Source organism: Pomacea canaliculata, linkage group LG11 (genome assembly GCF_003073045.1).
Source record: "Pomacea canaliculata isolate SZHN2017 linkage group LG11, ASM307304v1, whole genome shotgun sequence".
Taxonomy (NCBI): domain Eukaryota; kingdom Metazoa; phylum Mollusca; class Gastropoda; order Architaenioglossa; family Ampullariidae; genus Pomacea; species Pomacea canaliculata.
In genome coordinates, this window is record NC_037600.1 from 14,300,655 (window position 1) to 14,328,531 (window position 27,877).

The following is a 27,877-nucleotide window of genomic DNA, read 5'->3' on the forward strand; positions in this document are numbered from 1 at the left end:
TGGGAGTGGGGTGGAAAGTCTGGCACTCGACAAAAAGGTCAAAACATGTTATAGCATGATAGGAGGAGTTCGATTAGTGATGATATAGCGGGCGGCTCCTGTCTGGCTGTCTTCATGTCTAATTCTGGCGAATGTACGTTTGTGGGGTTGTTTATACTGGAAGGCCGGGTGGGGCAGCGAAGACTAAAAACCAGGTATGTCCCTAGCATTGGCACACGAGACTTTGGCTGTGGTAACGGTGACGATCACAGTCCTCTCATCACGTGGTCTCTGCTGGAGGAAGACTTCGTCACAAAGCGCCAGGGATACATCTTGCCACTGTCGCAGCCAGCGGAAATCTATCCACCCGAGATGCAATTCCAAAGCATACACCGGCAACTACACCAACAGACGACAACATCACCTGCTGTCACCAGCACGTCGTGGTACATAAAACATGTCCATCACCCTCTCGCTACCTTTCCCCTGTCACAAGACACCATCCTACGACTGATGATTGTATCTTTTTATTTTCGCTGAAATATCGAGGTTTGTTGTTTTCTGCAGCAAAAGTTCGCACGTTCTGTAGAGTACGCTGTAATTTTTACTGAGCAGGATTAATTGTCTTATAAGAAATGTGTAAACAAGCTAATTTATTGTTTAAAAAAAAAAAGACAAAGTCCTGTGATCACAGATACAAGTTAACTGACAGATGTCTGAGGGAGGTAGTCTGCTTGATAAGTAACTACAGCAGGTGGTAACATTCATCACGGTATCTGAAGTTTCTGTATGTAAAAAAAAAAAAAATGGGAAGAGAAGTCTGGCATTTTGCTCCAAAACAGAAGCTAACGGCTTGACACAGTGAGCCAGTCCCACTCCCCCTTGCATGCCATGGTCACAGAAAACGAAGTGAGCGGAACACGAGGTCTGGATTCAAAACTTCCGTTGTTATAGCGACAAGTGCGCCCACCCGACCTCCAAAAATGAAGGAGGATGGGAAAAAAAAAAGAAGTACATGAAGGGGGAATAAAAAGAAGAAAGCGGAAGATAAGAAGGAAAAAGAAAACTACGAAGAAGCGAAGTCAAAAGAAAATGTGATAAGGCCATGTTCCTGCTGGCCGCGAAATCAAATAACCTCCGCCATTAATCCCCGGCACGTGGAAGCTTCATCTGGCAGTTCTCTCCCTTTCCGGTAGCTCTCCGCATTGCCAACGACAGGAGGAAACCTACTGATAAGTGATAGTGAGTGATCTCCCTTTCAGCCATGGCTGGTGCTGAAATCACTGTCAATTACTGCCGGGCGCACGGACCTGAAAATCGAATCGATACGCAACACGGAGAGATGAGGAGGAGGAGGAGGGAGATGCTCTGAAGAAAGAAAGACGAGACCTAAACTGTTACGCGTCGTAATACCACGTGACACTCTGAAGACTGTGTTTTATCAGGCGAGCGTTTGAGACAAAAGTTGGATGGAGTTAGCTAATCTCGAGGTAGGGAAAAGGTTTCTTGCCGACAAGAAGACGCCTCTGGGTGTTAGGGCGTCCTCGTTGTCAAGAGCTGGACAATCTCCTCCCCGTCAAGAACTGCGTGGCCTCTCCACTGAGCAAAGATGGTTGACATCTTGAGATACACGATCTGTACACCCAGTATGCGTATACTGAGTTGGGTAGTCTCTTCACCCCGAGTTAGATGGTCATTACACCTTGAGTTGGTCTCTCATCGCCAAACCTCCACCCGTCAACAGGCACTGATCTCGGAGACTGGCAGATACTCCAGAGCATCCCACCCTCCAATTCTGCGCACGATATGGACGGGGACGGACTGCACCGGAAACAACCTCGGAAAGAGCCATTTACCTCCTCACGTGGACGAAAATGACTCCGACTTTATGACTCCAGCCAACTTGGTCATCCCCGGGGTGAGAGAGGAGACAGAGAGCTGCGGCTTATATCAGGGTGGATGAGTCAAGACAAGCTACTGGCACCCTGCTGCCTCAGCGCAAAACACCGCCCCACCCACCAAAAACCCCGCCACCCTGTCGCTTATTCGCCGACAGACTCCGAAGACAGGAGGGAGGGCAAAGAAGGAAGACAGCGAACGTGCGCTGGTCAACGTCACCGTGTCGCGCGCGTCACGTGGTCGTCGCTAAGTTCATCTTCTGCCGCTCGCCGCAGTGATCGAATTCCAGGGTAACACGTGCTGGGTGGGGAGTGAAGAGTGGTAATGTTGTGGAGGAGGGGAGAGATTACGAAAACACACCCACTCACCCTCGTTCCTCAGACTCCAATAATCTTGTTTGTGAAGAATGATAAGCCTGACAACGAGAGGTGGCACCACCAGCGTCATTGATTTTTATTTACCACTGCACAAAAAGTTGGAGTTGCCTCCCACAAGGAAGTTGTTCGAGTGTCATTTCAGAGCTATTAGACCCACGTCATCAAGGCGCTTGAAATGGTCTCCCCTCCCAGCATCATTTGACTCTTTCGCTCTGCAGCCCTCCCTCCACCTCTCTCGGGAGGTTGGTTGTTATTTTCCGTCATTCGAAACAATAAGGGGGTGGTTGTCGAATACATACAGCGTGCTGTACCGATCCTCAGAAGCATAGTCATGAAGTGAGAGAAAAGTCGTTTCAACGGAGGCAAAATGGGGACCTCAAGGAAACGCGTCTTGTTTCAGGAGTTATCAAACGGTTGTCCAATTCCCTCGGACACTACTTAATGTTTCTTGATCCCAGGACACCTTTGCTACCACTGTATAACCACGGGGTAACCTTAAACTTTGGAAACAAGACTTGTTGTAAGTTAAACTAGTTGTCCCATGGCAACGACTTACCCTCGCTTCATGACTACGGCCCCAAGTGAGAACACACCACTCCCATCTCGCCCTACTCATCTTTTTGCTGCAGAAAAAAGTTGTTTTTGTTTTTCTCGTCATGACCTTTTTCAACTGATTGGTTAGAGGACAGTGTAACGCGGAATAAAGAGGACTTGTACAAGTGGAAATAAGCGGGTACAAACAATATAGTTGCAACTATAACAGGCGCATTCAAATGTTCTCGTCTCCGAACAAAGAAGCGCGCGCTCACACGCACACACACACACTTTTTCTTGATTTCTGCACAAAAAATGTTTATAGAAATACGTATACGTTTACACATGCTTCCTTCTGTGAATAGAAAAATGTTTACACACCCACACGTACTCTCTCTTTTTTTCTCTTTACACCGAGCAATGTTTACACAATACATAAGCATGCACAATGCTTTTTTCTCTGACACACACACATGCTACTACATGCACGCAAGCCCCAGCAAACACGTGACCTTACGTGAAGACTGAGTACAAGACACAGCAGCACGTGCGCCCACAGAACACCTCCCACCAGCACCTCAGGTCCTCCTCCTCTCCTCCTTCTCCGCCCAACCCTCCTCTCTGTTTGTCTCGCTTCCTCCTCAAAGCCTGTTGCAGATAATGCAATCTTCTCCCTTGCATAAACCCAGTCCAACCTCATCCATTTGGCGCATTTACATGTCCGTCTGCCAACATATCTTGATGGCCCACAATAAACACGGAGGGTCTGGCAGAACCGGGATTACACCGCACACTGCATGCAACTCACTCTTTTTTTTTTTTTTTTTCATGGGATGCTCTCATCAGCAACTCCACTTTCTCCCTCAACTATTCCCCCACCCCATCCACCATCCGCTCTTGGTTCCGCAAACCCGTAGGACAGATGATGAGTTGGTTTCAAAGATAAAATAACAGCATCTCTACAGACTAGTACACTATTACAGCTCTCGTCGCAATTTCCATAATAAAAAAGTACGTGGGGTCAGTTTGTCATGTCATGTCTAAAAGTCTTTTCATACCTCAATTGTCCCAACCTCACACCCTCGACCCTCACTCAAGCTCCTTCGGCTCTAACCTTCTCCCTTACAGTCTTGCCCTAACATTCTGCACCCTTAGCCCTTACAGACGATCATGGCAGCTAGTCTCCGAGGATGCTCATTCTTCTCATGTCTTTCCCTCCGCCTTTCAAAAAAAAAAAATACCCAAAGGAAAAAGAAAACCGCTGGAGATCTTCTTTAAACAGTAGCAGGCGCGTAAAAGATGCAAAAGAAGACATTAATAAAAGCAATCAAAGGACTGGCGGAGCTAAGAAGGCAGGAAAAAGTGAGACAGAGACGGAGTGGGAGAGCGGACGAAAAAGAGGAGATAACTCTCTCCGACGTCACTAGGCGCTCAGGGAAAGCAATTAAGATCAAACGCAAAGTCACCGCGGCACGCTCCGCCCCTCGCGCTGCAAAACGACCTCCGTGTTTTGCAAATTTCCAGAGAAAAATGACTGCTGGCAAAAAAATTTTATAATAATAACAATAAAATTTAAAAAAAAATAAAAAAGAAGAAGGGCAGGCCGGCCGGCCATACGGGGATCGGACCCTCGCAATGGAAAACGACCTCCGTGTTTTGAACATTTTCCGAGAAAGTAACTGCTGGCAAACGGGTGGTCGGCCAGCCATACCCAGGATCAATGGCAAGGAAACACAGAACGACAACTACGAGATGGCCCAGTGCTACCCATGTTCTCTTCGTTGCCATGGCCACATGTCTTCTGCTCTCGTGGAAGTTAGCCACATCGTCTTGATGTGATGGGCGGGACACTAGAGTGAGAGAGTGTGAGACGCGTGAGTACAAGAGACAGCGAGTGTGAGAGTTTGAGTCTGAGAGAGAGAAAGAATGGATAAATGGACAACAGCGAATCAAAAAGCGGCAAACGAGAGTACGTCCTCAAAGATTATTTTCCTTTTTTTTTTTGGGTGGGTGGCGGTGGTGGGTGGAGGAGAGGTGAACGGTTTTTAGGAGGGTAGATCACCATCACCCTCCCTCACCTTTCCAACACTTGTCTACAAATGGAAACGATAAAACTAATGGAAATGTTCGCCCGGCCCTTGATCAATTCATGGCTTATGGCAACTCCGTCTAACCTAAAGGCTCGCCCAATATGTCGGTGTCCGCATGGAATTTATGCTCTCCCGAAGCTTCGGCCGCTTGGAACGAATGAAGCCAGACCCAACCAATGGTCTCCCTCCCTTCTGTCAACTTTCTCCTCCTCCCCACCTCCCGCCGCAATCCATCATTCTAACACTCGCGCAGGAATTGGGGAAATATGTATAAGCCAGAGAACCATGACTAAAAGCGTTAACATTTAATAATATACGTATTTTTATACTCATCTGCTTAATGCGGCATTATTTAATAATGTCCTCAAATCATTTCTGCTCGCATCGCATGGGAGGCGGAGTCGCGCTGTTGAACACCACAGGAGTCGTGATGTCACGACCTCGTGTAGTTCGTGATCCTTGCGTCATTACAATGCTGACGTCACGAGTTTTACCTTCGTGATCCTTGCGTCATTACAACGCTGACGTCACGAGTTTACTTTCGTGATCCTTGCGTCATTACAACGCTGACGTCACCCTCCATCATTCTCGTGTCAACGAGACTCGCTCGTGCTACTATTTCTGAGGCACGCGCTGTTACAGGGAAAAGCAAATTTTGCAAACCGAATTTTTTTATCGGACACGACTAACAACATCACTAGCCATTAATTAAGCTCTACCCCATTTTGACTTGCTTTTGCCTTTAAATAAGCCTAATATAAATACAAAACATCCTTATTAATTCTTTTTAGGAAATTATTTGTCTGCCATAATACACAGAAAATGATTGATAGGTAATGTCAAACTTACCTGTAACTTTCAGCGTCAAAATGACAGACGTTAATTAATTATCCGACAACTAAGTGTGTTTACATTCGTAGTAATCGTGTGCAAAAAAAAAAAAAAAAAAAAATATCGTTTTCGCGTGCAGCAGATTAAAGACCTACCCGAGTAGCACACTTGACTAAGGAGGACTAATCAAACATCACAATCACGTCACGGTTTGGGTCTTCCCTTGCTTTCCACCGAAAGAAGAGTTTCGGGTATTTTGATGCGGGAGACAATAGCTCGCAATAATCCAAACCTAGTCATTTGTAATAAAACAAACCCTGGCACTCCAGGTTGGACTTTAACTACAACCCCCCCCCAAACAAAAATCATAAATAACACGCTGACACTGTTACACCTTGAAGAGCGCGCTCCAGGTCAGACACGAGCAAGGTGATGTAAGGAGGGCGTCTCCAGAATCTTGGCTGATGAGGCTGCAAGTGAGGAAGTAACCTGTCATCACCGGGTGTGTGCGCCACCCGTGCACGGACGTGCTGCTTTATGGAGGCAGCTCTCGGCCCCTGATGACCTCCCAGGTGCAACACCTCCTTAACGACGACTTTCTCCCTCTCCCCCTTCCACTGATGGTTGCCAAGGCCGCAGCCAGTTGTATTCCGTTCGCGAGACATAGCTTGAGTAGAGTCAGAGGCTCCTGGGTTCAAATCTCGTCGCACGTCGCTCCGGCTGAGAAATTTTTTCAACGTTGGCGGCCGTCATTTCTTTTTCCCGTGGTACCTCTTCCTTCTACAGGCCATTCTGAGAAATCCCTACTTGCTGTATATGATAAATTCCCCAACCCTCCCCTCACACATCAACCAACGGATGAGGGACTTTCATCTTTTTTCCTTTTTTTTTTTTTCGTTCTGCACAAGCGGTAGCTGCCAAGAGCCATAGGCGAGGTCGTGCATTAGGGTAAATATACATTCTCTCTCTCACACACACACAAACGAAATGATTCTCTTTTTTACTCTGTTATATCTGCAAACAAAATGATAGGCCGCTGCACCACTCTATATGCAAATTTACTCACATGACCCCCTGCGGGTCGCGTGGCCATCACGCGTGCGCCCTCGCTGCGCGTGCTCCACGCCGTTGCCAGGAGAAATGATTTTCCACACTAAAGCGTCCCCCACTCTCAATTCAATTAAACTCCTTTTCTCCGGCCAGCATGACGACTTTCCAACGGGCTGCCATCAAATGCATCCAGAATAAAGTTTCATCTCCCACCTGACCTCTTGCAGGTTCAACTCATTCAGAGCTCCGACGAGTTCTCTGAAGAATATAAAAGAAAGTTTTAATTATCTTCCCTGTTTCTTTTTATTATTTCTTCCCTTTTCTTTCATCGACCACCATTTGTAAGGGAAGAGAACAACACGATGTAGGATGGTTTACAGGGTTCAGAACCAGGTCTGGGTGAAGTCTCACTACCTGTAGGCACCTGTCCGCCAGCAGACAAACTAACACCTGAACTCGTGTGCGCTACCTGATGGCTTCTTCAAGGGAAGGAACAGGGGAAAGGGGATGGCAGACAAGGAGACTTGTAACCGACAGAGAAGGAGAGTAGGGAAGAGGGTTTTGGCTGGAGAAAAGACTGAAGAATTCTAGTGACACCAACGACTTCTATTACTGAGATGATTTATCGTCAAGGAGTGAGGCAGTTCCAGTCTGCTGCACGCCTTGACCCCTGGGCAATCCATTCTCTCTTCTCCGTCCCCGGGGTTGGCTGGCGACCCTCCAAGACCCTTGCCAGGCTGACCGCCTCTTCATCGACCGACCCTGGAGTCCTGCAGTTGTTACGGTGGACCACCTACAACTATTTGTGTCCGGAAGACGGAGATCGAAGCCATCCAGTGCTTGTCCACGAGGTGAAGGGAGGAGCAGACAACAAAGCCAGTTCTCTAACAGTAGGTGGAAGTGGTTCACAATTACCACTAAGGCCAGTGATAAGGAACTCCACCCATACCCTCTCCAAACCTACTGGCACCCTGGGTGGAGTTAAAGACTTCATTCATCACCAAAAAGGGAGCCAATGTCCTAGAAAACAAACTAACAAACAAACAAACAAACAAACAAAAAACAAACAAACAAACAAAAATGGCGGTGGATCAATCACATTCTCAAACCTAGTAGCAACAGTACTGCTTTGTATTTTCTTGCTCCGTTTTGCGCCGCGGGCAGCAGCAATCTGGACCAAGACATGCGCACATACAGAAAGTTGGGGAAAGGGAGAAAGGCAGAGTAAAAGCACATTCCAGCAGTACGGCGCCCGCTAATGCAGCTGCAGTGCACCCGGGGGACCCACCACGACGTGCACGGGCGGGCAGGGGGCGCTGGAGACGCGGCGCGACGCGGTAGCTCAGTGGGTGGCGGGTCGAGGAGCGGGAGGGCCAGCCGGAAAGCGTTTACTTACAAGAAACGGCCATTACGCCGACTGGCGGGTAGAAGTGTCGCTTGGCGAGGGAAGAAGGCGCCTGAGGCACAGGGCGAAATGTGAAACACATGGTGCGACGAGGAAGCAGGCGGGAAGCGAACGAGAAAACACAGCGAGAAGGAGGGGAAAAAATAGAGAGAAAGAGAGAAAACAGGAAATAGAAAGACACAAAGAAAAATGCAGGCAGTGACATCAGAAAAAATGATCGACGGAGAGACAATAAAAGGAAAGAAGTACTTTAATAAAGCACGGCCGAATGACTGCCCGGCAGAGCTCGTCAGCAATCACAGAAAGGCACAGCGCGCCGACCAACAAATGAAGCAGCAATCATTTACAAACGCACAAACAGATCTTAATTTAGACAAGAGAAATAACCTACCTCTTCAGCAGGGTTTATAAATTTTACTGCCTAATAATTATATCAGTTTAAAAAAAAAAATAACACGATAAAAAGTGCGTGCAACGAGAACTGACTGTGTGAGTCTTTTGGGAGGTGGTAGGGTGAGAGAGGGATAGAAAGAAAAAAAAAGGGAGAAGGATCGAGAGGCAAAAAAGAGAGGGACAGATAGGAAGCAGGAGCAATGTGTGTGTGTGGAAGGTTGGAGGGGAGGGAAAGGGAGGGGAGCTAGCAACTGTAGGATCGAACATCCCCACAACGATCCTCTTTGGTGGTTGTCATCCACTCTGGCCTGCCTGCCAAGGTATTTTCCTAAGGCATCGGATTCCCACAAGCCCGCTTCAGCCCCAAGCTAAACAATATTCTTGGATTCTGGCCCCTGTGTCGCCTCCCAGTCGTGGTCCAGAGGGCGCCTCTTAATGCTTTCAGACATCTTACCACGCGCTGGGGTCCTGTTGCTCCAGCGCTTCTCTCCTCGTCCTGATGGCGATAAAAACGGCGATACATTAGATGGAGCTCGACTGGACGGGGGGGTTGCTGGTGGTGGTTGTGGGGGGATGCTGGTGGTGGTTGTGGGGGGATGCTGGAGGTTGTTGGGGGGGATGCTTTCACGAGTCAGAGATGAGAACGCGCAAGAGTGGACAAAAAGTATTGGCTATTAGAGTCTGGAAAATAAATTTGAATGTTCATATGCGGCGAAGGGATGCATGGCAACCAACAGAAAGGTGTTGATGACGTCTATACAAGAGATATGAACGTGCTTGGTCAGTTAATGTGTAAACAATAGCTGTGGCTGTGTGGCCAAGAAAATGTGAACGTTCACGTGTGGATACGTGAGGTAAACGTGCTTTAAACGTCGATGGGAGCCGTTCACGGCTGTTTGAAGTCTGTAAAATAAAATAAATATTTATAATTAGAAAGTTCCTAGGATAAGAGTTTATAATAACAAAGCTTTTTTTCTAATGTGTTCGTGCAATGAAAGTATATCAATAATAATATTATATATACACATACCACCTTTTCCTGATAAAGTAGTTCAAGGCATTTACAAAGTGTTTTACACACTCAGGCATGTTTGCATATGCACAAACTCGCAAACCTAAACGAATTGTTACCAGCCAAAGCTTTTTCATTTTCTCATTCTTAGGAAATCCATGAAAGGATCATGTTGGACAAGAGAAGGACTGAACTGCAAACTGAGATACACAGCAAATTCGACTTTTTAAAAAAAATTATAAGAATCGAAGAACGATACACCAATTCACAGCCGATGTCAAACCGATATCAAAGTGGTCTACCATCGGTTTGAAGTGAAGGTACATGAATAAATAATTCTTGAAAATCGTCCATCCAGACCGCGGGCAACCGACGAAAAGCCTCGTCAAAATGCAATGGCCACAACGTGTTCGAAGAAATACAAGATATCATACATCATTTAAGGATAAATTTAAACAGACAATGCGCTTGCATCACAAACTTAAAAAGTAATTAAAAATTTATTGAGCCACCTGTGTTGTACCAGTTGTGGACAATGCGGCCTGCATCCATGACTGTGGCCATCATGTTCGGATCTCGCCACCGCTCCAACGGTTGTTTCACTTAGCACCGTGCCAGCCAAGCGTCACATGGGCGGAGATCACGTGACAGTTCTCGCCCGCCCCACGAGCCTCATCTCCGTGAGGCAACACCAAAGTCTCGCTGACACTTGTACCTTATCCAGGAGGGATGTGGGGGCTGGGGGTGGAGCAGGACAGGGAAGGAGATAATTAACAATCAGGTTAAAAGCCGAGTTATCAGGCCGACAGCCGCCAATAGAAGGTGCTAGAGAGGCGGGGAGACCAACAGACCAGTTGACAGGTCTACCGATACCAGACTTTGTCCAGAACACTTATCGACTTGTGGACCACGTCACTTCCGGTTGCCTGCCTGTAAAGTTAGCTGTGGAATATAAGAGTAGTGAAAACAGGAATATCTATACATGTGCGGTGTTTTAGAATAAAAGCTATTTTGTGTTCTGTTTGTTTACGATTGCATTAATTTTTTCAGATAAAAGTATTCCGAATCTATAACTTACAAAAAAAAATTTTTTTTTAGCAAGACTGCGGTTGACCCTTACCCTACGCTTCGGTGCTCTCCCCCACACACAAGTACACCATAGGCTGGTCAATCCACACGAGCTTCCCGAAAGAAAAAAAAAAAAGAAAAAAAAACTCCGAAGGCACTTTGATCGCAAAACTAACGTCCGCATCGCGAACTCGGGTCACGCTGAGGTCAATTCATTTTCGCCTTTCTTGTGTTAGTAGCTTGGCCACAGGGTATTTTTTCGGCAATGGTGAACCCACAACTTTACCCGCTCAAGGGATCGTCGGCGTGCCTAGAGTTGAGGAAAACTACAGAGATGGTGATAGCGATCTCAAGTGTTCCAGGGGCGATGACAGGAATGTTTAGCTGACGCACCCACGTGACCGTAAAGACGGATATATATAACATGGCGAACAAAACAGGACAGACAAGTAGGTAGTCTGATAAAGCTAACTAGACGTATTCAGATAGGAATGAGCCATTTTGTTTCAATTAACTGATTCTTTTGAAAAGTTGTAATTTTGCTTTGGTGTCAGATTATTTCTTTGACTGAATTTGAACAAGAAAAACAAAACAAAACCAAAACAAATTCAGTTGTTCTCTACAGCCCACGCTCCAGAGTATACTGTTTCTGATCTGATTTGTGGAGCAGTTTCCCTCCCTACGGCTCTGGAATAAAACTATACAAACAAGGTCTATTCTGAATGTGGACGCAGTGTAAATCCGAGAGCTGAGAGCGGAATGCCTGTCATCTGCAGGTGTAGTTGTCAACCCGCCCACTGGGTGCGCAATTTCCTGCGGAGACCAGCTCTTACGAGGCTCAATCAAACCTGGATAACTGATATTCCAGAAGCAATTGAAAATGTGGGACGTTTGGTGAAAGTATAAAATTCTTTTTCCTTTTAAACACACACCATCCTCCGACACACACATAAAAAATGGGGAGTGGTTAGGTGGGAAAGGGAGCACGCCGGGAGAGTTACCGGCCCTGCTGATACGCCCTGTAATCTGCCCCTGTCCCACGTTATCTGATTAGCCCCCCCATTTTTTTTTTTTTTTTTTTTGCTTCGCGCTCCACAGCTGATCGTCCGTCATCGACCTTCGTCGCCTCGCGGGAAGTGCACCTCTGCCCTCCCTCGCAACCGGAAGTGAAACCCTGAGGCGCAACAGATGATGGCCTCTGACCCCCGGCGCAACTTTCATCTGCCATGTCTGATGAACTGCCCGCCACGGAACCGCCCGACTGCACGTCGCGCCAGGACCAAGGAGGGACGAGAATTACCCTTTCCCCATCATACACACATACATTCCGCGAGTCTGCAATCGGTTCCCAATCAGCTTCAGCGACCTTTCCCCTCTGACCCCTATCTCCAGCAGATAATCTATATCCCATCGCGATGCATCTATCATACAATCATTTTTTTTTTTTTTTGTAACACAACATTTGTCCTCCTTCCTCTCATTCGCTACCCCTCCTCCTGGTGTCCATCACCGCTGCTCTTCCCTCTAGTTCTCCCCCTTGTCGAGCGAGAAGCTGAGCATCCTTGGAACGGGAGCAGGAATCTTTGATCGAGCAGACAAAATGACTTTCCATCAAAGTCTTTGCACCCATAACCTGATCACATGACCACTGAGAACTAACGTTGCCATACTGACTAGCACTTTCCCTTCTTCAATATATTACTATCTAACAGCAATCATTAATTCCAACGACATCCTTTATTGCCGTTACCATCAAAGAATATCTTTTAACAGACGACCTCTATCCGGGGTTCTTCGCAAAACAGGAGAAGGAAATGTGAAGACTGTCTTCCAAAAGGACACTAAAAGAGGGTTGTTTGCTTGTTTTGTTGTGCTTTACGCTGTGCTAACAGCCAATAGTCACATTCTACTGAAAAAAAAGACCTCGAATGACTACGAAAAAAAAAAACATACTAAAGGATCAAATAAAAGTTGAAACAACATTAAAAGGGAGACCAATGACACAAACGGGGGAAAGTAGTTTGTCAAAAGATGCGTCGGCCTCCAAACAAACCATTCATTAAAACCACTGGTGTGAATTAATAAAGTTTAACCACATATATATGTATGGGGATATACTATAAATATTAGTACCTGCTTATAAAGGACTACAAAAATCAATACAAGGCTTTCCCCCAAATCAATACCAGTAAAGGCTTTCCCCACCCTACTCCCCGTTTTTCAATCTTATTCGCAAAGTGCTCTGGGGACAACGCCGATGGACTTGAGGGCGAAGAAACTCGATCAGAAAAGTTTAATCAACTGGGTGTTCAGCAGAAACTTTACACTAAGGCGGGATTTCCCTCGTGGCGGACGCCATCTTGCCTGTACTGTATTCCCCCTTTCCCCCTATCTCTTCCAGAGATCTCAATCAGGTGGTGTCTGCGACTTGTAATTCGGTGTCTGGGTGTCTGGGTGTGGGATCGCTGAATTTTCCTTTATTAAATTTGCAGGCCAACATAATATATTCTTCTCTCTTCTCCTCCTTCCAAACGATCATCTGGCCTTGCAGAGAGATTCTGGACGCTTAGATATCTCACCTGGAACTAAACTCACCGATGGTGTGTGTGTTTATCGCCATCTTTTTTTTCTAGTTTTTTAGACGACTGTCGTGTCAACTAATACTTCATCGATGCCGGGACCTTGACAAAGATGTGCCCCGTCCATAAGTTCATTCAAAACAAGACAGCCAAATGTTCAAGCCAAGTGTTGGAAGGAGAATCCTCCTGTTCCAGCGCCTGCTCCTCCATTTTTCACTCAATACGACGTGGATCACCCAAACTAATAAAAGTCTTGCTTTGAGATAACTTTTACGACTGAGACTACATAGAAAAACAAGGACAGGTGAGGTTGGTGGGGCGTAAGATGTGTCAAGTGAGAAAAAACAAACAAGCAAAAGCGATAAAGATCATTCCACCTGCGGAGGAGAGGCGAAGCGGAATCTGCCAGGTGCGAATGTGTGGAGGAAGACCAAATGCCAGAAACATGCCCCTTCCTCCAACAGATGCGGCTCTAGACTGGGTTGAAGCCCAGAGACCTGACAACATGAACTGGGGGACTAATAAATGGTGGTAGTCTGAACCTGGGGCAGGACAACAAGTCAAACACAGAAAAAAAGATCCCATCATTTTCTGCAATGACTGGAAAAGTGAGAGAGGTAGGCGAGGAAAAGGAACTTTGAGGTTTGGGTGTGTGTGTTCGGCCAGAGCAAAACTTCATAATTTTTCAGTTAATACTGCCACATGATTTGTTCAATTTTATATCACAAGCACCAAACAACAAAACAAAAACCCATAAAAGCCCCTAGCAAGTGAACAAACACAAACAAACGAAGAAGCAAGCGCTTTGATCACCCAAAAATCTGTCTGGACATCCAGGCTCAACCCGCGACACGGACCGTGTGCCACCACTCTCCGCAGCTCAGAGAGAGAAAGAGAAATGAAGCAGAAAGAGGAAAAGAATCTCAACAGCAGTCAAGCTCAGCAGTTTGCCAGTCCTGGCTACAGAGGCGCCATCACACTGGATTGTCCCGCTGGTTGTTTGCTGCCAGGCGCTGTGAAGCCGACGTTCAGTCAACAACAACTTTCACGGCCTCCATCCATAAACAGGGCAAAGACTGTTCTGTTTGCTCGTCTGGCACTGGGGCCTTCTCCAAATGATAGAGAAGATGATAAAAATATAAACTAATCACAGTTTAATGTGAGTGAGCTGGATCACCGCTTAGCGTCTGGTCGTTATGTGTTTGAAGAGGAGGGCGATAACCAAGATGAAAGAGATTAATAGCAACCGAGAAGGAAAGAAAACAAATATAAAAAGGTCTCTTTTTGGGGTGACGTTGATAACAGAAGAAAAGAATGAAGTTAAATGATGAAAATGCGTCTGAAAAAAAAGGCAATGTCAGGCAGTGGATAGAAGACAATGGATAATAAAGTATTCGAGATGAGGAAATGGAGAAAACAAAAAGCAATGAAAGTACAGGGAGGGCCACTTAAAAGTAGTCTGCCTCTGTTCCATATCGTAGCAGGCGAGCTGCTTTTAAGTGGCCTACCCTGTAGAAGAAGTAGCCATCCGGGAATGTAGAAATGTAGGTGGTGTGTAAGTGTGTGGGAGGGAGGGTACGCCCATGGGATGGGTAAGGAGAGTGGAAACGACAGAAAGAAACAGAAAACAAAAGTTGATTTAACACGGGGGAATGGAAGTTGAAAAGCCAAGGAATGAAAGAAGAAAAGATTTTTTTTAAAGCATAAGAAGAAGTAGAAGTGTGTGGGTGGGAGGATGAGGATGGAGCAAGGGAGGACAACCTCTCAAATAAACCGGCGGAACCGAAGACAGATGGTCAATAATTCCACTCTCGCTACATCGCTATTCGCCCCTTCTCGCCATGGAGTTTCCCCCCTTTAGACACAAAATCAGAGCCACGGGGAGAGGAGGGGAGGGGAGAACGACACTGAGAATGCCATGACAACGAGGCCCACCAAGGCGACACCAAGGGAATGGCAACCACTTCTGAATGGGCCTGTGGGCGTGAGAAAAAAAAAAAAAAGAAGCGTGAGAGCAGTTCGATGCTCGACTGCCTTGATCTTACCCGACCAAAACACAACAACAACAAAAACCCCAACCGCTAAACCTGGAAGCCTACAGGTTTAAAGCGTCCAGCCAATCAAAACAGCGATTGACAGGTCACGTGACAGAACCGCGGAGCTCACATCTACGGACGTTGGGAGGATGCCATGTAGATGTCAGCACGAGTGGCAGGCACAACATGTCTCTGAGCATAACTGTTGAATTCGAATCCTGTTCAGGTCAATAAGTAAATAAATATCAAGTCAACGAGCACAAACACGAAGATATTACGATTACGAGCTCACTGCATGTATGTAATAGTCTACAATAATAACAGAGTGAGTTACCCTGAATGTTCCAGCAGCAGAAAACATCTACAAGACATCCTGATGCCAGACCAATAAGTTCTAGATGCTTCTAGTTTTCTTTACATCCGTTCGCTTCTCCCGACAGGCAGGCAATCTGATTATTCTAAACAGTTTTTAAAAAATAAAATCTTCACTAAGAAAGAAGGAGGAAGAACCCACTGCCCTAACCCTACCCCACACTTTCGCGTTGCATTTATTTTCTTTATTTTTATTATTAACTTGAATTTTTTTAAATCTCAGTAGCATTTATGGCTTGAGTTCCGTTTGACATCCGTTGTGATGAGGTTCATTCGTCGTTCACTGCGACTTGCGCCGTCTGTAGGATGTGTGTAACGACTACAACTGATGTAGATGTGTCTTCCTGCTTGTCTGCTGAGGACTGCGGAATGTGGTTTACACTGTACACGCTGTATAAACTGTATGTACTGTTTATACTGTATTACTTACACCTGATTGTATATACTGCGTGTATTTATGTACTTTATGCACTGTGCATACTATATGTATGGTGTACTTACTTTGTGTGCTTGATATATTTTATGTAGTGTATTGTACGATTTCTAGTGTGTCTCACTGTGTTATTGTTTCAAAGACCAGAAAGGAAGGAGAGAACTCGAACTCAAAACCTTTTAATGACTTAGGGCTATTCCAGCCATCGTCACAGGGAGGAGACGGGGGGAGACAGAAGGAGAGAGAAAGATAGACATACAGAGCAAATGGAAAACGAAGAACAACAGAAAAAAAAAACCAGACGTACAGACAGTAAACTGAAGGTGAAAAGAGAGAGACAAACAAACGGAAGCAGGAGAGAGAGAGCTAAATATGCCGATACTCACTTAGAGAAGTCTATAAAAGCGAGGTGACCATGGTAGAAAGCCGGTTTCTTCTCTTGCCAAGAACTGATGTTATTAATGAAGCGCACCTGAAGCCAAAAAGAAAACTACATTTTTTTACAGGAAAAAGAAAAACAACAACCAAAACTAAAAAGTCTTGCTTGCACTCTTGCTCAGCACACACATATATTCATGCACATGAAATTCTCCTAACTGTATGCCTACCTTGCCATCTGTGGCATCTTCAAAGCTTTGTACTTAACCATTCGTCTACCTCAGTCTATGCCTGGTCCAAAGCAGATTCTTTTATTTTTTCCCCTTCTTCTTCTTGTTCCCCAGTGCAAAGAGCAAAGATATGATTGATGAGCATCACAAGAGTGCTTTCCATCTTTACCTTCCAGACTCCGAGATAAAGTTATGACCATGTTGATGTGGCTGGCTTTTCTGATAAATATAGATAAATATAGCGACCATGTCTACATTGGGACATGCCCCAGGGACGAACGAGAGAACTAATCGGACTTCATTTTTTTCTTCTTTTTTTTTTCAATCTTTGACTCCATTTCCTCAACTCACACTCCCAAATTTTGCTGCTCCGTCCAAACACCCTCCTACCCAACTCTACTTCCACGTTACCACTCACTTCCCAAACCCTTTAGTTTCTTTTTTTAATACGATCGTTATTTTATTTGCATCTTTTTCTCTCGGTCGTCTTTGACTCCCGGAAGAAACGGTGGCGAAACGCACAGAACCAAGAACACCCACACACACGTTCGATGACGGATTGAGAAAGAGAACCCGACATCGTCATGGCAACACCGGGCACAGTCTAGTAGTCAGGAGGAACGCGGCATTGGGGGTGCGCGGCAGGCTGCAGTTCTGTCGCAGTCGTCGCTCTGTCTGTCTCTCCCTACCCCCACCAACCACCCACCACCCATCATCAACGTTTTATTGTCTTCCCTGTCATACCTCGCCGTAAATCTACCCTCCGTGGCGGTAACCCTCGCTCTGCTTCCCGCCGACCCTTGCTCGAGGTTTATGTCTCCATGCTCGGGGTTCAGACGGTTTGGGTTCCTTGTGTGCTGCCCCAACAGCTTTTTGCAGGCCGTACGGAAAAATCACAGCCAAGAAAAAAAAAGAAAAAAAAAAAAAAAAGAAAAAAAAACAAACACTCCTTTCTTCCACCCACGGTCACCCCACCCTCCCTCCACTTTGAGGACAAAGAATGATGCCGCTGTTGACGGAAGAAGTTTTGGAAGTCAATGGGGACGGGAGAAGGCAGGAGAGAAGACCCGTGCAGGAGATAACAGTCCGGTGGAAAAAAAAAAAAAAAAAAAACGGTGAAGGGACAATGTTGTGGTGGCCCCTTCCAGTCATGAGCAGAACTTTTTTTCCAGCTGGGATGGGGAGGGATCCTTGCACCTCAGGGACACGCCAAGTTGCACCTGTAATGTCAGCATGCCATTGTGGATTGGCCATGACATATCTTTGCAGGAAGGTTTTTTTTTTGGCGGGGGGGGAGTAATAACGGCTGCCAGCAAAGTGCGGGGTGAGGTGTGTTCAGTGCAGCAACACACGCACACAGACGAGAGAAATAAAGAGACTGACAGCGCTATGTCCACAATGTTGGATATTCCACTCACCTGGCAAAATAATCCTACCTACAGTCACAAACTGTAAGGCAAAGTCCCGAGAAGATGCTCGGAGTAGGCCATACCTCCGGGTCACGCACTTAACACCTCGGACATCTCAATTCTACATCAACTCAAACGAAGGGGCCGAGGTCTTGTCGCATCTCTAAGCCACTTACAGATCTTCGACAGCAAACGAAAGGAAACAAGCATTGGACTACTTTCAGACAGCGGTTTCGATTCTGTATTTGACCGATAATTGCCAATTTATTCATTTAAAAATTCAGTCACCATTTCTGGGCCATTGAGAACGTTTTTGTGCGCTTATATTTAACAGTAAAAAAACAATAAAAATTATTCATGATCTGCACTCTTAATTATACACACATAGACTGAAGAAAAGACTTATCCCGCCTCCGTAAATTTAAATTAAACTTAATCTACATAATTAGTTTGAGGGTTTTTTAATGATTTTATGATATCTTTATTTCCTTGAGCAGTGTTTCTCACCTAGAACAGGTGGTCGCTAGTTGCTAGCGTGTTCCACTGACCCCGTGACCTAGACATGTTGACAGTTTTCATTGGTTCAGATCGCTATGGAGGTAGGTTTTTAAAAAAAATCAAAACAAAACTGACTTTTACTATATGGTCACCAGCTAGAATTCCTATCTACCTAGTCACCTGCCACTGTCACCAGCAAGCGTCACCATCTACCTGGCTGTTCATCAGCTAGCCCCATCACCTACCTGGTCGGAGAGGGCCAAGGTTTTGGCATTCTTGGTCATGTTGATGTGCACCACGTGGAACTTGTTGCTCTTGCACAGGTCGTACACGATGCCCGCGAACGACGTGCTACCCGTCTTGGGCACCCGGTTGTAGATGACAATCATGTCCTCGCCGCCGACGCCGCCGTCGGAAGAGTCCTGCACGAGAGGAGACGAGAACAGCGATATCAGCGATAACCATCGACGGGGAAAGGGTTTGGGGGTAGGGGGACTATGTCGCCAGACTTAGTGCCACCCTGAAACACTGTCCTACCCCAGAGATAGGTCTGTAAACCTGTTATCACTAACGTGGCCTAGTAATGTGAAGCAAGGACAGTCTGGCGACATAGTGAGATTCCACACTCCATAAACATTTTTATTATTATTAAGCCCAACTAACCCACCCTACTCTCTCCCCTCCGTCTCTCTGTGCGTGCGCGCGCGGGGTGTGCCAATCAGTGCGTGCGCGACGCCAGAGCCTAGCATTGAACTCTGACCCAGACCTGTTCATCCTCTTATCCCACTAATCTCGTCCTCCGAGTCTGGGGCCTGTGGGAGGCGGTGCGTGGTTGAAATGCAGTAAAGTAACGAGCAATAAATAGTAATAGCGGGGTCTTTGCAGTGCTCGGTGCGCCATTAGAATACCTGCGGTGCGCGGCAGTTCGCCGGGCGGCATACCGCGGCAATTTTCCGCCACGCGTCATGTCACTGGCACGCCGCCTGGCGAAGCCGTGCTCTTTGACCTACCCCCGAGGAGCCAACCGCCCCGACGGCACTGTCAACCCCGTCTTGGTGGTGGTGACAAGCGCTGCTGACGTCGCTCATCTGGACTCGGGTGCATGCCTCGTCTTCTGGGTGGAGGAAGCGGCTGAGAAGGGAGAAGAGGCGACTAAGAGGCGAGGATGGGGATGGGGTGGCGGAGGTTTCAAAGTACCGAGGGGATGGCCGCAAGGGGAGGAACCGAAGACTTGACAAGGGAGGTCACTGCACCGGCAGACATCTTTATTGCAGGAAGAAATGTTGAGCTGTGCCTGCATCCAGGACTGAATGTATGTGACAGCAATGCTTATGATGCAATTAGGATCACGTCAGGAACAGAGGGCCGAGAGAAGATTGGGAGGCCTACAGCATCCGCAACACGAACCTACGTCTCTGATGAGCCGCCTTCGCCTTCCCCCTCAGGTCACGTGATCCGCCACATCCCCCCCGTGGCGCCTGAGACCTTGCACGTCTGTTTTTTGTTTGCGTGGGTTTTTTTTTCTTCGCGTGCGCCGACACTGATCTGACCTCTGATCGAATTCTAGCTATAAATCACACTTTTTTCAAGTCGATTTGTTTTCCATCAAAAGTCAATTTTTTTTTTTTGCACTTCCATGGTTGGTTGAGTTTGTTTTTTATTTTTATTTTTTCCTGTTTTTAATCGAATGGATAGCTGATGTCGTAGGCTGATACAGATAGCAACGAAGGCGGGATGAAATTGGAGAGATATTTCATAGACTGAAAACGATTGTTACGCACACACACAAATATCTCATGCCCTGCTACGTGACATTTTCTGACCCATGCCCTCGGTGTGACGTTGCAAAGATCTCCAACGATAACAACGATACTCCGTGGCCTCATGTATTATTACAGAGGCACTGCATCGTTACACCACGGAAGAAACACGGGGGGCAACTGCGAGATTTTATGTACGTGTTACTGCGAGAAAGTGGGGAAAAAACAACAAACAAAACGAAAAACTAGCTATCTTGCTTGCTATCAGCCATCCAGCGCTGCTGCCTCCTACAGTTTTTTTGTACCGGGCAAAAATTTACTAAAATGTGAGATTATCATCTCTCTTTACTTTTTTATGGCCGACAAAAACATGTGATCGTCTTTTCGTTCGTTTCAACTCTCAAGCTGTCTTCCTCCCTCTCTTCTTTCTGGGGAAAAACCTGCAGGCTACACGTCTGTGCTGCTCTTGGGAGTGGAAAGACTTGCAGGGAATTCTAAACATGTTGCATATACACACAGACTTACATCGAGTCACACACACACACAAACACGTGTACACTCAGACACACGCACGCGAACAGACACAAACACAGAGATACACACCCAGAGAGACAGAGAAAGGAGAAAAGGAGTTGGAGAGAATGAACCCTTTACTGAATACACTCGTAGACATTTTTTTTTAAGGTGGAAAGCGAGAGGAGACAAAACTAATAAACGAGTAACAACTTCTGGTAAGGGGAACTGGGAATATGTACTTGAACCAAAAATACAAGATGAACATACATTTTTCTCTCTTCTCTCTCTCACACACAGACAGAACTCTAGTTCGTGTAAATCCAAACAACACAAAGATAAGGATACAGCAAGATAAATCATCAAATAATTTCTGATAACAGGCATTTCATTTTCAGTACAAAATGCGTTTGAGTACAAAGTCTCAGCAGTTCTTTCACTTAATAACACTTAATACGCGTGTACACCAGCTGGCATTATTTCAAATAAACGAGTGCTCCATCCGCCACTGCAGGTGGAATGTGTAGCTATTCCAGGGCTGCAATTAACGGTTCCTCAATTTCTTATATATATATATTTTTTTTGCAAACCAAGAGCCGATTTCGAGTTGGAGCAGGCACAGCTCGTCTTACTCCAAGTTCTCAAAAGTTCGGAAGGTTCTTCTTGCCCCTGCCCCCCAGATTGCTAGTTTCCAGAAGAATTACAGACTGTACTGCTGGAACCCTGAGGATAGGGTCTGTCCGCCATTAACGTCTTCGATCTTGCGAGCCAAACACTTCCCGCAGTGACAGTGTATAGGTCTGTGGCGTCATTCTCCTCTCCTTCTCTTACTTCTCCATTCTCTCTCATTTGTTGTCTTTCTTTTTTCTTTCTCTCTCTCTTTCCCCTCCCCCCGCTTCCTCCAGTCCTACCTTGTCACCTTCGTTTCGAAAACTCTCGGAGTGCAGATTATCTCACGAAGAAACTTATCTCCCTTGGGTACAAGCCAGACAGAGGCGCAGTGGATTAGATTAGAGGGAGGAAGGTGGATGGGAAATTGCAGGAGGAAGCAGACGTGGATCGTGAAAGCAAATGAGACTTGATGGACGAGCGGGGCTTACATATGAGAGACGAACAGGGCTTACATGTGAGGAATGGAGGGTCGTAAACAGTTGGGGGTAGCAGTAGGGTGGGTGCAATTTGGAGGGGCAGACTGCAGTAATTAGGTATCTGACGACTCAATCGGTGACTGGCAAGAAACGGTGACGATAGCAAATAATAATAATAATAATATCAAAAAGGCAAAGGGTAGTTTTTAATGGTTCAAATGCGATGGATCGTTAAAGAAATAAATTCAGGGTCAGCATCTGCATAGGTTCGCACCGGAAGTGAAAGAGTTGCTCTCCCTGATAAACACCCGTTTATTCTCTCGCAAAAGACCCTCCAGGCGGCTGACAGGAACATCTGCAAATCATCTACATCAGTATCAGTAACCTGCCTGGCAAACTGCTGGAACGAGCAAGATCAGACACCTTTGACTCCACCTCATTTCACGTTTAAATCGGTGGTCCATGGCAACATCCAATCAGCATTTAGCAGTTTTCTTGGTGCCGTGCGCAAACCGGAAAAGGAGGTGGTCGAGCGTATGTGCGTGGTTTAGATTCTGTCCTTCTTTCAGGAGACCTACACCGTTTCAGCTTCATTGGCATGGATAAAAAAAGTGATTCGTATCAAAGATAATTCTTAGTCGCTGTCACGGCTGGCTGCTCTTGCCGAAGTATCAATGGAAGCGAAGCGTGACAGCCTGTTGAACGCGCGAAAAATAATGTTTACGTCAGTAACCTTGCATGATCATAGTCTGAATAATGGTCACTGGCCTTTCAGCAGCAACAGAAATCATATATCTACCATTTTTGTTTTATTTCATCTGAATAGGCTGCTTGAGAGGCGAGACATTTCTCACGGGCGCCGGCAGCTCGCCGAGCGTCGCTCATTCGTCTCGAGGAAGATCACTCCGCGTCCGGTGCAGACGCCTTTGTTCAGCCCCGGAGACGGCGGGCTTCCTGGCCACGAGACCACCGACCATGGACATCTATCCCATATCAAGTCAATGCCACCGACACTTGTTTATCCGCATCACTAGTCAAACGTCTGCCTTCGAGAGTATAGCGGTTTCGCCCCATTGACCATGTTCACCACTGGCACCCTACTACCAGGGAGTCTGCTACACCAACTGCGCATGCTCAGAGACTATCTGCAGCTTCCGATTCCCTCGGTGTTTTTTTTTTTTCTTTATTGTTATCTACTACTACTGTCTCCACCAGGCTAAATAAGGAAAAATAACACTCTATAAAAATTTGTGGCGGACGGTCCCACACAACTTGGCGCGGCAGGGGTCAGAGGTTAGGGGGCAGAGGGCAGACGCCGTCGGCTGGAATCGATCTCCGTATCTTGTCTTGCATGCATCCTTTTTGATCTGCGATGTCTGTGCCACCTTTTCTTTCCCCCGCAAAACATTATCCTTTTGGGTTTATCCAAGGAGTACTATTTGCCTAGGAGGTGGGTGTGAAAGATGGAAAAGTCGGTGATGAGGAACAAGATTTTCCTCGAAAATATCTTCTGCATCTCCACTACTCCCTCTCTCGCTCTTTCTCATTCCACGCCTACCCGCTGGAAATCCATTTTCTTTACCTTTCAGAATCCCACAAAAACTTGTTTTTCTTAATATATGTTTTCCCGTTTCGCTTGTAAAACGACAAGAACCGTTTTCACCCAGACCGAACGGATCCGTCTAAATATTAATGCCAATGTTTTCTCATCCGAAAGGAATGTTACCTGCTCTTCGGCGAACGACAGATGGCGCCGCGAGCTGTCTATGCTGTCTTGTTGTAGCTTGGAAACAGCGCGTTCTGAAAAATAACAACACAAATAAGAGATGACGATAAGAACTTTATTTATGCAATGTCATCGAAAGATGGCAAGGGATGGGAGGAACGGGAAGCGGGTAGGGTCTTAAAATAAGGAGAAATAAGTCACCTGTTGAGGATGGCACTGCTTTTTATGTGCATGCGTGTCTGTGTACAAGTGCATTCGTGTATAGATTATGTTATAATAATAAAGTGCATTTATATACCACCTTTCAATATTATTATTAAATTCAACACGAAGAAGAGTCAGATGAGACAAAAACACGACGGATAGCAGCTCCCTCCAGCGAAGTTAGGCACCCTAATGTATGTGTATATGTGCATGTGTGTTTGTGTGTGCATGTTTTGCTATATATATACATATGTGATGTGTATGTCTGTATGTGTGAGTGTCCGCGCGCACGCGTGTATGTAAAAATCTGTATGAGATGTACGTTGTTCCTAAACGTGTTTTGTTTTCGATGTTCATTTTCTCAGTTTTATGATGTGAACTCATTCTCCTCCCTTCACCACAAACTACCTCCCCTCTTCCCCTCCGTTTGCCCTGCTGCACACTGAGACAACCTCCCAGGCACATCAAAGCACTGTTTGTCTCCCCTTGACTCCCAACGTCGGGCCCTCAACCTTCTCTCTCTCTCGCCCCTTATGTTGCCCAAAATGAGCCTGAACAATTTCGGAAAGGAGACATCAAAAGTGCAGCAAATGAATGAGTAAAAAGTGCTTCCCAATTTTTCTACAATGAGGCCGCGCGAAATTTGTTGCTCATTAAGCCTGACTCAAACGAAGTAACAGAGCGAGCTGACCATAAAATCCCTTTTGGAAGAGTTCGCGTGACAAATTACCCGGGCAACACCGGGCTAGCTCTGAATAACCACAACTGCTCTCTGTATCGCCAATCACGACCCCATCCTCCTTTTTTTTTCTCTCAAATCAGATCACGTGACGGGGCCGACGTGGTTGTTGGCCAGCCAGACTCGTAATCAGTCCCTGAGTGGCGTTAATACTGAAGTGCTGCTTTGCATATGTTTACAGCGTCACTTGTTAAGTGTAGCTTTATCAGATCTTCCTGCCGATACCGGCCACACTTACAGCCAGCTTGGTGAAATATTTACTTCTAAAAGGTTTTCTCCCTCGCCGAGCGGAGGCAGGTTCCGCAACGATGTGTGATCCGTAGCGCGCGACAACATCAGCTTCCAGCCTCCGCCTTCCTCCAGCCCAGAAGCCCCCTTCCCAGAAGCCATCAGCGAGGAGTAAACATGTAGCAGTAGTAACCATTTGCCTGATGACGTGGCCGTATAAATCATCGTCTTATCTGAAGGTTTGCGAAAGAAAACATTGGTAGAAGTAAATTTGTCTGAGATGCAGACATGATGCCATGGCACGGACTGTCATTCAGCAGTCTTCTCGCTGAAGACAAGAATTGTGATTGGCTCTAACCCGTGGAGTGTAGGTCATGCCAGGCAAGCCCTTGGGGTCAACTGTACAGCATCTTAGCATCCTAGCAAACCAGGTCCCTTGCAAGCCGTGCGCATTCTGCAAAAAAAAAAAAAAGACTTCTACCTATCAAATCAGTTCTTTGACTGCAGTTGTGTGGAAAGGAATATTTGGAGCTAGAATCACAGGTTTTCAAATGAACTGAGCTCATACCTGCATCACGTCTTCTTCTCTTGGTGTATTTGTCTGGCCCCCGTCATCGCCCTCCCCTCCCCCATTCCCCTTTACTATTTATAGCAATTTCCAAGAGGTCTTTATTTCACTGAGTGCTATGCAGTATCAGCCAAGCAGAACCCCACAAAGCAAACAACACATTTCACCTCAAGATTTCTCCACTCACCCTCCCCATCCACTCCTCATGTTCATCATCTTTCAGCAGGAGTGTGTTTGAAACACTGTTTGTCAAACACTGCGTCGAAACATTATCATCTGGGTGCACTGCTGCGGGTACAAATCTAATCGACAAGCGCTTGGGCTCAGGTTTTATCAGCATCCATTTTATGTACCTCTTTATCCTCTTAAAGGTCTACATAAGTGCAATTTTTCCCTTAGGACTAGGTAAAGCAAACGACAAGATACTGTGTCCTAATCTCGGACAGTATTGCTCTTCCTATTCTGATATATATATACGTCTACAAACATCACTATGCACAGAAAGAGGTCAAAGTTCTGAGGTCACGATAATACGCAGACGTGCCTAATTAACATACGGTCATAGTTCTTCCATTGGCTAAAGCCTCACAACAAAGACGTAACCAAGTACAATCCTGACGTCAGTGTTGTTACCTGCTTTGCATAAATAATAATGTTTGTGCGCGTGTCTCGAGAACGGACGTGCGTATGTTGGGAGGAGGGAGAGGTATCCAGCCACATTTGGGGAAATACCATCTTGGATTGTGCGTTAACCAGCCATTAGGGGGAAAAAATCCATCCCATGCCTGCTTTAAATATAGTTATTCGAAAGCCATCCTCTTGCACGGGCCAGTGTTTGCAGAAGAAGATATAAAACTTCCATGCAAACCACCCAGATGCAGCAGGGTTTGTATTTTATCACATTCATAAAAACCTGTCGGCATGAGACAAATGAACAATAAACTGGCAAAAGTTTCAATGGAAAGGATAATAAAAAAAATGAAAGAATTAAAGAGATCATAAAATAATACAAAGAAAAAATACCACCCCCTCCTCATGAAAACACACACACACAAACAAAAAAAAAAACCTTTACGCAATCTATCCAACGAGCTTATAGAGACGGGCCATAAAGTCTTTACTTGGTGCACCGACTAACACTCCTCCAGAGAGGTTTTATTTTTCATGTCAATTTTATGATTAAAGTTTGGACGATGGAATAATTCACAGCACACCTCTGAGCTATCAGGAGTTACCTGGTACGATGCCACGGCGAATGTATATTAAACACAGACAATAAAACTGCCAACGACAATGACCAAACTCATTAATTAAGTGGGCAATTATACTCGGGAAGTGTACTCATATTCAAAAATACATAAAACAATAAACAAAACAAGATATTGATGACAACAATATAAGGATAAGGTTGTGCAGCACGAAAACTTGTTTAATGCAATCATACATCCAGACCATTCTTAAGACACACATGCATCATCATCATCATCATCATCATCATCATCATCATCATCATCATCATCACACATACAGAGGACAATTCATATCTGACTGAGCAGCTGAACTGCTGAGGGAACAAAGGATTTAAAGTTCTTGTTGCCTCTGCTTTATAGCGGTTCTGAAATTCATTTTTGAAGCAGGCACAGCGAGTACAAAGGTAGTTTGGGGGGTTAGAACAGCTGTCGATCGAAGTGTCTGAGCTTTTTCAAAAAAACAACCATAACCAACATTTAAAAAGTCTAGACGGGGTGTATATATATACTTTTTGTAATGTCTGGCTTAAACTTAAACGCAAGACCCGATTTCCACAAATCTGTGAAATTTATCACGCTAATTTTTTTTTTAAAAGGAAACGCCTACAAACATCACCTTTCATAGCAACAATCAACAAGACCGGCCTCAGTATTGTACGTGGATATGTTTACGTTCTACGTCATGGGGGAGCGAGTGCCAAATGTTAAATAGACATATCGGTGTACAAACGTGACGTCACAAGGTAGACTTCTCTCTTCATGTTTGTATTCGTGTATCTCACATTATATGGGAACTATTCAGATTTCTAGAAATAGTATCTTGGATTACGTTCTACACAGACATCCGACAAGACCTTTCAAAAATTGGAAAAAAAAATGGAAAAATCTGCAAAATAAACCAGCCTGCCACACGTGCACTGTGTATCTCGCCATATTCTTAACGCAGAAGTGATTAATAAATAAAATGGCTAATAAACCAACATTTGAATCGTGCAGTTATTCCAGTCCGCAAATTTTCCTAGGACTCGCTTCACAAATTTTTCATCGAGTTTTGCTTCACATCATTTTATTTATTATTTTTTTTTACAGCCTGAGTGCATTTTGTTGTTTTTATTGTAATGTTGGCTTCGCCGCGTCTTACCGCGGCATCAGTCTACAAGCTGGCAGACAGCGCGGATCAATGGCGAATCAATGAGGTTGTCATTAAGGATAAGATGATGATCACGGA

At 45.7% G+C, this 27,877-nt stretch overlaps 1 protein-coding gene across 1 annotated transcript in view; it reads right to left on the reverse strand.

The window, feature by feature from the left end:
- LOC112574686 (heparan sulfate 2-O-sulfotransferase 1-like) overlaps nt 1–27,877 on the reverse strand; it is a 71,968-nt gene that overhangs the window by 9,329 nt on the left and 34,762 nt on the right. The window contains exons 2-4 of the mRNA XM_025255915.1: nt 23,661–23,734; nt 18,819–18,995; nt 16,445–16,530 (exon numbers count right to left, since the gene is read on the reverse strand). Of these exons, the coding sequence (XP_025111700.1) occupies nt 16,445–16,530; nt 18,819–18,995; nt 23,661–23,734 (337 nt within the window). The remainder of the gene's footprint in view (nt 1–16,444; nt 16,531–18,818; nt 18,996–23,660; nt 23,735–27,877) is intronic.